The following is a 14,452-nucleotide window of genomic DNA, read 5'->3' as shown; positions in this document are numbered from 1 at the left end:
GGGGAGATTTGCTGGTCCTAAGAACAGATACTCCCTGCAAAGCCTAACGGACCAATTTGAGAACAGCAGCTGAACGTGGCAGAGTTTTTGTACACTCAATGGTGATTCCAGAGGATTCTAAGAATCCAGAGGTAAGATCTGGAAGAGGCTGGAGCAGCCTGGACCCTATGTGAACTTTCAAAACTAATAAGCCAATGTTTCCTTGCCAGGAAGAGCTCCACACTGAGGAGAAAGTGTTGGACCTAGGATCCAAACTGAGGATACCAGGGATTACAGAAGCAAAGGAATAGAAGATCCGCATAAAAATGAGGGAAGGGGCGCCTGAGTGGTTCAGTTGAAGCGTCCAACTCTTGATTTCAGGGCTCAGGTCATGATCTCACAGTTTGTGGGTTTGAGCCCTGTGTCAGGCTCTACACAGACAGTACAGAGCCTGCTTGGGATTCTCTCTTTCTCATTCTCTGCCCCTCCTCCCCCCACCCTCTCAAAATAAATAACTTTAAAAAAAAGTTAGGGAAAAGACAGCCAGAGCTCAGAAAGTGGGATATGCTTTACTCCAAAAACAATGGCAAAACATATTTAAGATACTGAAGGAAAGGAAATATGAACCAAGTATTTTAATATCCAGCCAAATAATTTTCAGGTATCATTACAAATCACAAACAATCTATTATCAACAGGTAATATTATTTCCATAAGCCCTTCTTCAAGAATCTACTATGCCACTCTCAGACAACAAAATTGACTGGAGAGACACTGACATAAAAACTAAGGAGTTTTTTATGAGTTTTTTTTAAGTTTAAAAACTTTTTTAAGAGTTTTTAAAGAGAAAGAACTATGCATTATACACTCTTATAACATAGTTTTGCCCTAAATAAACAAACAAACCTGAATTTCCAGGAAATACAGAAGAAGACAGAGGAACATGTTAAATGACTTCACAGGGAAACAATACTCTAGAGGATGGAAACTTGGGTTTCTTAAATAACAAAAAAGATGATGCACCTGAGTGGCTTAGTTGGTTAAGCATCCAAGTCTGAATCTTGGCTCAAGTCATGATCTCACACTCGTGAGACTGAGCCCCACATTCTTAAGATTCTCTCTCTCCCTCTGCCTCTCTTGTGCTCTCAAAAAATAAAAAAATACACGAAAAAAAAGCTACAAGAAAAAACAGTTGAGAAAGGAATCTATACATTAAAGATATATATTGAGGGGTTCCTGGGTGGCTCAGCTGGATAAGCGACTAACTTCAGCTCAGGTCATGATCTCACGGTTCCTGAGTTCAAACCCCGCATCAGGCTCTCTGCTGTCAGCACAGAGCCAGCTTCAGATCCTCTGTCCCCCCTCACTCTCTGCCCCTCCCCACTCATGCTCTCCCTCTCAAAAATAAACATTAAAAAAAGTAAAAAAAGAAAGAGATATAATAAAATCACACAATTTACGAATCTTATTTGAATCTACAAAAGAAAACTATAAAAACAAAAACTATAGGGGCCCCTAGGTGGCTCAGTCGGTTGAGCATCCAGCTTCAGCTCAGGTCATGATCTCACAGTTTATGAGTTCGAGCCCCACGTGGGGCTCTGTGGGGACAGCTCAGAGTCTGGAGCCTGCTTCAGATTCTGTGTCTCCCTCTCTCTCTGGCTCTCACCTGCTCATGTACTCTCTCTCTCTCTCTCTCTCTCTCAAAACTAAACAAACATTTAAAAAAATGTTTTTAAACAAAAACTATAAAAGAAAAAAAGCAATCATGAGGCAATTCACAATTTGAACACAAATTGACATTTGAAAATATTAATTACTATTAATTTTTTAGATGTGGTAACATTATTATAGGTTTAAAAAAATTCTTTTCTTTTAGAGACACATACCCAAAAATTTATAATATGTAATAATATGTTATCTAGGGTTTGCATAAAAATAATTCAGGAGCAGGAAGTGAGTGGGCATTTGGATGAAATAAGGTTAATTGTTGCAGTTGATCCATTCATTCAATAAACATTTGTAATTCATTTTATAACACAGCTTTCAACTATTACCCACTCTTACCCATAGGAATTCATTTTGTTTCAAGCTTTATATTTTCAAGATCAATTTATGCAAAGTCTTGAAAAACCTTCTCATGAAAATGGGTAGAATTCTATCCTCACTTAAAAGATCATGAAAGGTTGGCTATAACTTCCTTCTGAATTAGATTCGATTCTAAAAATACTGTCAAACCTGGTCCACAAAGGACAATATTTTTCTTCAGTGAGTCATCCCTATAATCTCAATTAGAGAAGCATCAGAAAAGACTTACCTGTTTTATGTGTGGATTCATGGCCATTTCAGTTACATTCTTTTTGGTCTCACAGAAAATAATAGCCCTCCCTTCAGACCCACTGTAGACTTGAAGGACATCTCCAATAACTGCTGGCCTCTGAGACCAATGGCACTGGATGGCCAAATGCTTTGAGGAAAGAAAATACCAATTATCTGTTTCATTAAAATTAGTGAAAATGACTTCCCTTGTATATTTTTTTCCTAATCTGTTCAAGAATTGGCCTTTCTGGGAGACAATAAAACGACAATTCTTCTGAACCCCATTTGAAAACAATATACAAACGGCCATCAATAGGTGAAGGGATATATAAACTAGTATATTTATACAATGTAATACTACTCAGTAATTAAAAGGAACTAAAAACTAAAAGAGAAAAGAATCAACTACTGATACATGCAACAATATGGATTAATCTCAAAACACGTTAGGTAAATGAAGTTTTACAGAAAGAGAACACACATAGTAGGATTCCATTTATATCAAGTTCTAGAATAGGCATAACTAATCTATGTGGAAAAAATCAGAACAGTGGCTGTCCCTGGATGGGGGACTTCACTGAGCAGGGCCATGAGGGAAATTTCTGGGATGATGGTAATATTTCTACATGTGGTTAGGAGGTCAGGTTATATACATTTATGAATTTGTCAAAACTAAACAAATATACTTGAAATTCTGGCTTTTTAATATGTAAATCTCACCTTTAAAAATTGCAAATATTACATGAAACCCAAAAATATGCTAACGGAAAGAAGCCCAACACAAAAAGGTCATGTACTGTATGACTACATTTTTATGAAGCATCAAGAATAGGTAAGTCCATAGGGACAGAAAGCAGATTGGTGATGCCAGAGGCTATGCAAAGGGGATGATGGGGAGCAACTGCTTAATGATTATTGGGTTTCCTTTTGGGGTGATGATGTGTTTTGGAAGTAGACAAAAGCTATGGTTGCACAACATCATGAATATATACATGTTATACAGTTAATTTTGTGAATTTTGCCTCAGAAACTTTGTAGGGGTGCCTACTGAAACTGGGTGTTTCAGTTGGCTGAACATCTGACTCTTGATTTTGGCTCAGGTCATGATCCCAGGGTAGTGGGATTAAGCCCTGCATCAGACTCTGCACTGAGCTTTGGAACATGCTTAAGATTCTCTCTCTCCCTCTGCCCCTCTTGCACACTCTCTCAAATATAAATAAATAAATAAATAAATAAATAAATAAATAAATAAATAACAAATTTATAATATGAGCATATGGGTGCTCACTGTAAAATTGTTTTGACTTTTCAGTGTTTGAAAATTTTCATGACAAAATGTTGGGAGGGGTACCTGGCTGGCTCAGTTAGTAGAGCATGCGACACTTAAACTCCAGGTTGTGAGTTCAAGCCCCATCCTGGGCATAGAGATAACTTAAAAAATAAAATCTGTAGGGGCGCATGGGTGGCTCAGTCAGTTAAGCATCCAGCTTCGGCTCAGGTCATGATCTCGCGGTCTGTGAGTTTGAGCCCCACGTCAGGCTCTGTGCTGACAGCTCTGAGCCTGGAGCCTGCTTCAGATTCTGGGTTTCCTTCTCTCTCTGCCTTTCCCCTGCTCACGCTCTCCCAAAAAAATAAACATTAAAAAAAAATTTTTTAGGGGCGCCTGGGTGGCGCAGTCGGTTAAGCGTCCGACTTCAGCCAGGTCACGATCTCGCAGTCTGTGAGTTCGAGCCCCGCGTCGGGCTCTGGGCTGATGGCTCAGAGCCTGGAGCCTGTTTCCGATTCTGTGTCTCCCTCTCTCTCTGCCCCTCCCCCGTTCATGCTCTGTCTCTCTCTGTCCCAAAAATAAATAAACGTTGAAAAAAAAATTTAAAAAAAAAAAAAAAAAAAAAAAATTTTTAAAGAAAATAAAATCTTTAATCAGGCTCCACACTGAGTATGGAGTCTGCTTGAGATTCATTCTCTCTCTCTCTCAATTGCTCTCTGCCTCCCCCACTCTCACAGGCTTTCTTTCTCTCAAAATAAATAAATAAATAAACTTAAAAAATATTTTAAAAAGTAAAAATAAAAATCTTTTAAAAACGCTCGGGATAAAATTGTGTATTCTAAATCTGTGCATTTTAACATGTATTATATTTCAATTGCTATTGTATATTCTAAATCTGTGCACTTTAACATGTATTATATCTCAATAAAATTGTTTTTACAATGTAATACAGGGGCACCTGGATGGCTTAGTAGGTTAAACATCCGACTCTTGGAGCACTTGGGTGGCTCAATTGGTTGAGCGTCCAACTGCAGCTCAGGTCATGATCTCGTGGCATGAGTTCAAGCCCTGCCTCGGGCTCTGTGCTGACAGCTCAGAGCCTGAAGCCTGCTTCAGATTCTGTGTCTCCCTCTCTCTCTGCCCATCCCCACTTGCACTCTGTCTCTGTCTCCCTCTCAAAAATAAACATTTAAAAAGAAAACAAGAAAAACAAAAAAAACATGAGACTTGATATCAGCTCAGGTCGTGATCTTGTATCTCACAGACATAAAATCAAGCCCCAGGTCAGGCTCCACGCTCAGTTTGAGATTCTCTCTCTGCCCTTACCCACTTGTGCAGGTATGTGCATGCTCTCTCTCTCTCTCTCTCTCTCTCTCTCTCAAAATAAATAAACATTTAAAATAATAATAATAAAAATAGGGCATCTGGGTGGCTCTCAGTCTGTTAAGTGGCCAATAATTGATGTCAGCTCAGGTCATGATGTGATTTATGGTTCGAGCCCCAAGTCAGGTTCCATGCTGATAGGGCAGAGCCTGCTTGGGATTCTCTCTCTCACCCTCTCTCTCTGCCCCTTCCCTGCTCCCACAGGTGTGCGCACGCATTCTCTCTCAAAATAAACTTTAAAAAAATTATAAAATATAATACACATTAATTATACAGCACCTGGAAAATAGAGAAAAGAACAAAGAAAATGAAGAATCTTTTGTACCACCTATGACACTCCTGCTTCTTCACCATGGTTCAAAAAAAAACAAAAACAAAACAAGAACCTAAATCTGACCAAGCCTCACAATCCAAACATCAATTCACAGAAAAATGAAAGCGGAATAACATGTTAAATAACACCACAGGGTTGCCAATTACCAAAATTAAGACTGTGGGAAATGTATCATTTGAAAAATGATCATGTCCTTTTAACAAAAAAAAATTGTAAAAATAAAGTGACAGAGGAACCTGTAGATTATAAGATTTAAGAGAAATATAAACCAGTGGCAATTCAAAGATCTTATTTGGATCCAAACTGAAACTATATAAAAAAAAAAAAGACAACTAAGGTAACAAGGGCACTAGATATTCAATAATATTAAATTATTGGGTTTTTTTCTAATGTGATAACTTTGTAATTTTTGTTTTGTTTTTTAAAGAACACTTATTCTTTTCAAAATATAAACAATTACATGAAGATGAAATGACGACAAGATTGCTTCCAATGTAGGAATGAAGAATGTATGGGGGTATAGAAAAGATCATCATTAAAGCCTAGTGATGAGGGCCCCTGGGTGGCTCAGCAGGTTAAGCGTCAGACTCTTGGATTCAGCTCAGGTCATGGCCGCACAGTTCATGGATTTGAGCCCCACAGCAGGTTCTGCGCTGACAGCACAGAGCCTGCGTGGGATTCTCAGTCTCCCTCTCTCTCTGCCCCTCCCCTGCTCTTGCTGTCTCTCTCTCTCTCTCAAAAATAAAATAAACATTAAAAGAAAAAAAAAAAAGCCTGGTGATGGGTACATCGAGTCCCTCATAATATTCGATTTCTGCATATGTTTGAAAACTTCCTTAATAAATTTTTTTCACTGATGCATTGTATTCTTATAAAATTTTCAACCATTACAAAATGTAAGAGTTTCCTTTGACTATCCCATACTATAAAAATCTTCTTTCCCAAAAGTAATTATTGGTTTGATGTTTATCCTTCCAGACTATCTTTATACATTTACATAAATACCTAAAGAATCCATTTAGCATTATTTGTGTATTTTTTGTACACACAAAAATACAGTGTAATTCTGTACATATCACTTTGTAATTTGGCTTTTATCACTCAAATTCATTCTTTTTAACCATTCCATTGTACTTATACATTATACCATTGTTTAGCCATTTTTATTTGCATATATATATATACATACATATATATGTACATCTATTAAACAGAAAGTGACATACACGGTACCCACCATAAATAATGCAAATGCCATCTTTAATCCTTTCTTTTTTGTGTCTTTTGTTTGTTTGTTTTTTTGTTTTTGCAAGTCAGCTCTAAGTCCGATGCAGGGCTGGAACTCAAAACCCTGAGATCAAACGTCACATGCACTACCAACTGAGCCAGTCAGGCACCCCTTTCATTCTTTTTAAAAATATATACACTACTGGTTTAAATTTTTATGGAGTGAAAATTATCAACATTTTCCTTCTGACTTTATGTTTAGAAAAGCTTTCCCTTCCATGAAATCAAAAAATTGTTCATCTACACCTGCTTTAAATTTTATGGTTCACTTTTTAAAACTCTTTTGAGACCTTTTTTGGTATAGGGTATGAGATGAAGCTCTAACTATTATCAGCACTATTCTCTTCATATTGATATAAACTGTCTCCTTTGTCACTTTCTACATATTTTAAGTGCTTCTCTATGGCTGCTTGTAGAGTATCTCTTGTTAGGACTTGCTTATTTACATATTTTCTTCTACTTATTCTATTCTGCTCCTTAATCTCAGACCATAGAAATACATAGGTATCTTACTGACTAAAGGTGAAAAAAGAGATTTGGCCTGAACTGGTATCTAAAACTTAAAAGTTTAGCTTCAACAAATTTCAAATACCAACTAAAAGCTACAATCTCTCATGCTAGAAAGCTACTTACTTCCACAGTAGTTGCAGCCTTTTGAGTCATTTTTCCAACAAGGTCAACCTGTTCATATCTGGATTTCATGTATTTTTTTGCAACTTTGTATACCCATTGTGGGCAAGTTGCAGAAAAAAGTAAAGTCTGAGGATTGTCTTCAGAATCTTAAATAAACAAAAAGAATTCAAATGCTTTCTTAATATCCATGATGTAGTCAGCTCTTGAACCCCCCCCCAAACTTCAAAGAAATAATTAAAAATTCAAAACTTGGGGTAAAATTTGAACATACGAACTTCACTGCAATTATTAAAACTTTCAACTTTCAAAATTAGGGGAAAAAAATGAAGAAAACTGAACCCAGAAAAAAAGGTGAGAATTTAAGAAGGGACAATGACCAAAGAAATCAGTGAAAATGAGTTAGTAAATCTAACTATGGACTATAAAAAATAATACACGAAAGAAACTGTAGGAAGCTAACAAATATGCTAAAGTACGTCACCATACTCTCTTGTTTAGGAAGAGAACACATACCAAATAACTTTAGTTTTGTTTAAAGGCTGGGGACAGTGTAATAATAATTATGAAATAAAAAATTCATAACTTTTAGATAAAGAATAATTGCTAATGTGTTTATTTGGAATTAGGATATACCAGTTTTGTAGGATTCATGGATGATATCTTCAACTTGTTCAGCAAATCCTAAATCTAACATTTGATCCACTTCATCAAGTACAACATGGCGCAGTTTAGAAAGATCTAATCGGCCACTCTGCAGATGGTCTTTGATACGACCAGGAGTCCCAACCAAGATGTCAATACCATTTCGAATATGATTAACTGTTAGAGGAGAGAAATACCGTAACATATAAAAATCAAATATACGTTTTCACATTATTTCCTTAGATTTAAGTAGCAAGTAGATCTTTGCACTACCCTCTTACATATTTACTCACTTTGGCTTTGATAGGATGTTCCACCATAAAAACACGCCACACTGAGTTTCCTAGTGATATCTTTGAAGTCTTTGGCTACTTGGTTTGCCAGTTCCCTTGTAGGAGCCAAAACAAGTACCTAAGCAAGAGATTTAAAAAATAAAAAGATACTTTTCTAAAGACAACTAAATTCAAAATGAGAAGATTTTTTTTTTAAGGCGCATTTAAAACTAGAAATCTAAACATTAAAGTCGTAGTATTTAAAGACACAGCACCAATGCCAACAAGAACAGCTTATATTGATAATATCCTCCCCACTTCCTTCAGGTTTTTTTTTTTTTTTCAAAACTCACTTTCTCAAGGAGATTCTTAACTCTTTTCATATCCTCCACCCCTCCTTAACTGTCTCTCCCGAGCACTTATGTCATATTAAATATTCATATTTTACCTTTTTGTTTATTGTCTGTCTCACCCACTAAAATATAAGCTGCCATGAAGGCAAGGATTTATGTCAATTTAAGTTACTGAATTCCTTACACTTGAGACCATGCCTGGCACAGAACAGATACCCAAAAAATATTTGTGAAATGAATACACAAACGTTTACGAGCCAACCACTAGTGCTTTGGCCAAATTACAGAATTTGAGCCTCACAAAAACCCTGTGAGGTGGCATTATTATCACAATTTTACAGATGAGGAACCTGAGTCTTAGAGAAGTTGAGTCTTGTCCAAGGTCAAACAGCTAGAAGTGGTGGAGCTGGAATCTCCAATAACGCCCTTCTAGCATAAAAGCTTTTTAAGGCAGGGTCCTATTTCTACTACTTGCAGTCTTTCCTAATTTCACCAAAGAAACAAAACTCTCTAAAAAAGGTTTTTCCTGTTGGCCTTTATGACTTAATTATACTCATACATGTGAATTTACTTTCATATTGCAATACCATTTAGGAATCTCAAAGAACAAATTACTTTTAGTCACATTATCTGTTCAAATCATGATGCTGATTTTTTCTTTTTTATTTTATTAACCTTAAAGTGAACACAGGTTCTAAAAACATCAAATTTCAGGCTAAAATTTCATTAGGTCCTCTCTGCTCTCTCCTACTTATACATTAAGACAGATCTCTAATACCCCAATAACATATGGACTAGCAATATCATTTCTATAATCTCTTCTTTAAAAAAATCAACCAGTGAAATAAATGATATTGATTATTAACTAAATGACCAAATAAATGAATACCTCTTTAGCAAATTCATTGTTTAAAAGCAAAGGTCAAGACTGAAAAAAAAGAAGACAAGGTCACTAAATATATTCCCTATAAATACACCTAAAATTAGACATGCTGGCTTTATAACATCTATGTTTACAAACATCTTTATCAAAAACATCTATGGATCCATACACATTACACTCATATGTAATAACTACTTCATTCACCTTGAGATTTATATTAAAAAATCCACTAATTTTTGCTTTAGGACCTAAATTTTTACTTTATGCCACAGAGCTAACTTTTCTATCTCGGGGGTTCTTGAACTTAAGATCAGTATACTCTTTCTTTCCCTAACCATTAGAGTAATGTTTAAACCTTTTACTCCCTATAATGGTTACCTTTGGTGAGCGGCTTTTTTTAATTGTCTCTTGATTTCTTTGGAGTCTTTCAATCAAGGGGATAGCAAAAGAAAATGTCTTTCCTGTTCCTGTCCGTGCTTGAGCAATTAAATCTTTTCCTTCATATACAGGACCAAAGGTCTTAACTTGAATAGGAAAGAGATATGTTACCCCTCGACCTGTAAAATGAGATTTCATTGAAATATATTTAAGACTAGCGTTAGGAAAAAATATATTTATTTGAAAATGACAATCCAGATTCCTCTATGTCAGCCTAAAAATATACCACCTAGTGACATTTACAGTTATTCCTACCCCAAAGAGGAATTTTTTAAAAATTGGTCTGAACTCTTGACAGATACATACAATTAAAGTCAAAAACCGGTCTGAATATCAAAAAGGATGATGTAGAAATAACTGCAATTAAAGAAGGGCTTATTTCTCTTACACTTTCTATATTCTCTTTTTGGTAAGAAGAGGCAAAGATTTTTATAAAATCTAGTTGTAGATTTTCAGTTGTATAGCCATTAAAGTTCATAGTACCTTTTAGAAGCTTTATAGTTTCTTCAGAAATAGGGAAATTGGAGAAGGCTCCTTCTTTCTGTTCACGTGTTAGGCTCTGTCAAAATGAAATCAAAGTTCTAACTAATAATAGTTCATATTCAACTAGGCATTTAGATTCTTACTCATTTACCAATTTTAGCTTTACTAAATGAGCTAACAAATCAAAGTTAGTTACTACTTGCAAAAATTGTATAGATTAACTTACACAACCAATTAGTGGAAAATTCTTTTAATTTCAAAAGCATCCCTTTAAATACCAAGTTTACTTAATACATTTTCCCATAGTACATTTAAAAATGATTCACTCACACATAAAACTCCCTTTGGAAATACAGCTACTACATAAATTAAAATATATTTTCATTTGACTGAAACATTACAAAAACACTATTTGATCATCTAAGCCATATTCACAGATACAGGCAGTATTAATTACAAGGACTAGCAGAAGCCTATAAACCATCCTAAAAAAATATTACACAATGAGAAAAATAGATTGTTTCTAAAAATAAATGTTAAAAAGTTGTTCTATGGCTCTAAAAAGCATGTTTTAGGTCACCAAAACAAAGCAAAGTTCCTGCAAGCTTGAAAGTTTCTTTAACATATACATAGGTTAGCATGATATTATCATTTAACATCTATTGGAAACTTTGTGTACTGGTCAATATGTATATAGAAGAAAGACAATATTATCTACCTGTTAAGTTTATTATTGGTGTGTTTAAAGAAAGTTGTTCCAAAACCATACACAATAGCAATTTTCAAACAGAGAACCAGATAAAAGACATAATATCAAACTGAAATTGTAAGCTATTTAAGCAACCTCAAAGCTATCATTTTTTAATTAAAAGAAAAAATTTTATTACAAAAGTAATACATTTTCATTATAGAAACCACATATAAACAGAAATAAAACTATAATCCAGTCAGCTGATACCACATTTGAAACAGACACTCCTCTAATCCTCACTCTATGCACATATAAATTTTTTAAAATACAATAATACTGTATATATTGTTCTATAATCTGTGTTTTTCATTTAATAAGATACACTAAACACCTTTTTAACATTCTTCTATGACCTTCAGGATAGATGTCATGTATTGCATAAATGTAGCATATTTTCTAAAACCAATTGCCTACTATCAGGCATTTAGTATGCATTTAGAATGCATAAATTTTCCACTATTATCAACATCATAGTAAGAGTTTCATACAACCCTATACACCTCATGATTATCTCCTTAAGACACATGCCTACGAATAGAATTCCTGAACCCTAATATGATCTAAATAAAATAATAAACAATTAAGCCTATTATAATACAGAGCATTATACCAGATAAAATCGCAACAGAGCAAAAGCAACTCTGTACATTTTGCCACTAGCAATACAAACTTGTAGGGCCTCGTTTATTTATTTTAATGTTTATTTATTTATTTATTTTGAAAGAGAGAAAGAGTGACAGCATGTGTGAGCGTGGCAGGAGCAAAGAGAGAGGGAGAGAGAGAATCCCAAGCAGACTCCACATTCAGCACAGAGCCCAAAATGGGACTTGATCTCACAACATTGAGATCATGACATCAGCCGAAATCAAAAGTTGGATGCACAATCGACTGAACCACTCCAGGTTCCCTGGAGGGCCTTATTTAGATCAACTCTCAACATATGTGCTTCCTGACAAATACCAAATTCCCAAGTAAAAGAAACACCATATTTTAAGGCAAAAATTCAGTATGTTTCCCCAAAGTTTACACAATAAGCTAGGCTAAGACCTATTTAAATTATCGGCAACCATCAGATTTTAAAATATAAAGAATTATTGGGGCATCTAGGTGGCTCTGTCAGTTGAACGTCCAACTTCAGCTCAGGTCATGATCTCACCGATTGTGAGTTCAAGCCCCACAACAGGCTTGCTGCTATCAGCCTGTCAGTGTGGAGCCCACTTCCAATCCTCTGTCCCACTCTCTCTGCCCCACCCCACTTGCATTCTCCCAAAAATAAGTATTTTTTGAAAATTAAATATAAGGAATTATTAATACCAAGAATTACTAAGACTATCAAAAGTTGTTTCTGTCTGAAGACCTGAGTAACTGACAGTTTATAATACCTAGGTAAACCTATGAACTCTGCTAGAGGAAAACTGCAAGAACAAATTGGACAAATTCTGTGCAAGAAAATATCTATTCTAACAGATAAAGGCAAAAGCAATGGGTTCAGGAATACAAATTCTATACTAAGCATGTTTTCTAAACTCCACAAAAATTAATACCCTGGAAAACAGATTTCTTCAGTTCATTTTTATACGGTTCATTTCTGTTTAAAAATGCAAACAGCTTTTGAGTTACAATATGACCTAAAGATCACTTAAAGTTGCTATTGTTACAGAAGCACAAAAAGCAGAAGGCAAAATACACAAAGTCAAGAGGCTTTATGTACCTTGTTTCAGGAAGTCAGATGTCAATTCATGAGTACTGGTAGGGACTGAAATAACCATAAGAAATGCAAGCAGATCACCATCAATAAGCAATTTGGAAAAACTATTTAGGAACCCAAATGCATAGGAAAGGTTTACATTTGACCATTCCCCCAACCTCCACCCCAAGAAAAACAAAATACAATGACAGAAACAAGGGACAAAGGAAAAAAGTTTCCAGTTTCAGTTGTACAGATTCCCCGTCCAATTGAGGGTATTGGACACTAAGCAGGAAACATCATGGAATCAATTCTAATTAGTCTAAAAAATCAAATTAACCTGTATTTCAAGGATAAAGGCAAATGCAAAACAAAAAGTATCCATACCTCCTCTAGTTTATTATCACTTGATTTATGAGTAGAACTATCTAAGGATGACACTCGCTTTGATTTTTTTTCATATTCATCAATATCTCCATTTGACAGATCTTTTCTTCTTGACTTATGAGATTTAGAAAATTCATCTGAAAGTCTATTATTACATCCTTCTTCAGTGTCTCCATTTAGCTTCTCTTTCATTTTAGCTTTTTTGGGCTTGGGAGCATCCAAGTTATCTGCCACACCATTTTCTCTTGTTTCTGATTTCTCGTCTGAGTCATAATGGTGCCTTGATTTCCTTCTATCACTCTGTGGAAAAACAAAGAAGCAGTGACAAGAGGGTCACAAGGTCTCCTAAGACTCTAGAGAAGTTAGAGAGTGACCCCCAACCACCTTGAAAAGTTACCTGGTAAAAATCAACTGGTTGCTAATGCCGAGCCTAAGCCTCACCTATTGCTTTCTTTCTCATCCCATCTCTTGCATTCTCAAGACTTGGCCTCTAGCCCCTCTCTAATCCAATTACATGATTTAAGGGAAATCAAAATACCTCCTTTCAGAAAAAGATGAGAACCCGAGATCTGTAAATTAAAAAACATATCCAAATCCAAAAACAAAAACTTCTAATATCTCCAAGAGAAAAAAAAAAAAGTTAATATTATTGAGTACCTACCCAGCACTGTGTAATGCTTTCGGCTTATCTTGTTTAAATCTTCATAACAACCCTATAAGGGAAGTACAGGTCCATAATCCCTTATCCGAAATTCCGATATCCATAAAGCTCTGAAAACCGAAAGTTTTTTGGTAACTTATTTGGAGACAAAACCTTACCTAACCTGAACTCATTGATGGAAAAATTTGACTCAAACTGATGTGAGGCTATTTTTAACCTTTACTTATTCCACTTAGTATGCATATTCATATTTAATATTAAGGTGTTTGATCATAGGTTGGGGGCCCCAAGCCCTACTGGGGTGTTACCCTTTTAAAAGCCCCCAAAATTCTGAATTCCAAAACAAATCTAGCCCCAAGGATTTTGGATAAGGGATAGCGAACCTGTATTACGTTTGCCATAGTACAGATGAGGAAACGGAAGTTATTAGAGGTAAATAACTTGCCAAAGACTCACATGCAGGATTTCCTTCAAGTGGAAGTTCTAGAAATCAAGCTCTGTCTGATTTGAAAGCCCATGCTCTTTTCACATCATGCTTCCTCTCTGAACTCTGATAATTAATAGGTTAATGAATAAACAAAACAAAACAAAAAACCTAAATAATTCATGTAAAGCTCCAATCGTTATATTCCCATGGAAAGACAAGTATATTAGTAACCCTGGAAGCTTTTAAAAAAGTTTTTTTGTTAATACAAC

At 35.3% G+C, this 14,452-nt stretch overlaps 1 protein-coding gene across 2 annotated transcripts in view; it reads right to left on the bottom strand.

Moving 5' to 3' along the window:
* The window catches only part of DDX50 (DExD-box helicase 50), a 32,131-nt gene that overhangs the window by 15,113 nt on the left and 2,566 nt on the right, over positions 1-14,452 (bottom strand). Inside the window, exons 2-9 of one of the 2 annotated variants that reach the window (XM_047072866.1) lie at positions 13,757-13,866; positions 13,096-13,395; positions 10,271-10,346; positions 9,728-9,906; positions 8,135-8,252; positions 7,833-8,018; positions 7,200-7,345; positions 2,294-2,443 (exon numbers count right to left, since the gene is read on the bottom strand). In XM_047072866.1, coding sequence (XP_046928822.1) covers positions 2,294-2,443; positions 7,200-7,345; positions 7,833-8,018; positions 8,135-8,252; positions 9,728-9,906; positions 10,271-10,346; positions 13,096-13,287 — 1,047 coding nt within the window. In that variant the 5' untranslated portion in view covers positions 13,288-13,395; positions 13,757-13,866. The remainder of the gene's footprint in view (positions 1-2,293; positions 2,444-7,199; positions 7,346-7,832; positions 8,019-8,134; positions 8,253-9,727; positions 9,907-10,270; positions 10,347-13,095; positions 13,396-13,756; positions 13,867-14,452) is intronic. The other variant, XM_047072865.1, reaches the window with a different exon arrangement.

Source organism: Lynx rufus, unplaced genomic scaffold, assembly GCF_022079265.1.
Source record: "Lynx rufus isolate CCGP_SWC_20201006 ecotype Redwood Valley unplaced genomic scaffold, mLynRuf1.p SCAF_11, whole genome shotgun sequence".
In the NCBI taxonomy this organism is placed as follows: Eukaryota; Metazoa; Chordata; class Mammalia; order Carnivora; family Felidae; genus Lynx; species Lynx rufus.
Note: the sequence above shows the minus strand (reverse complement) of the source record. Positions and strands in the feature narration are given on the sequence as shown.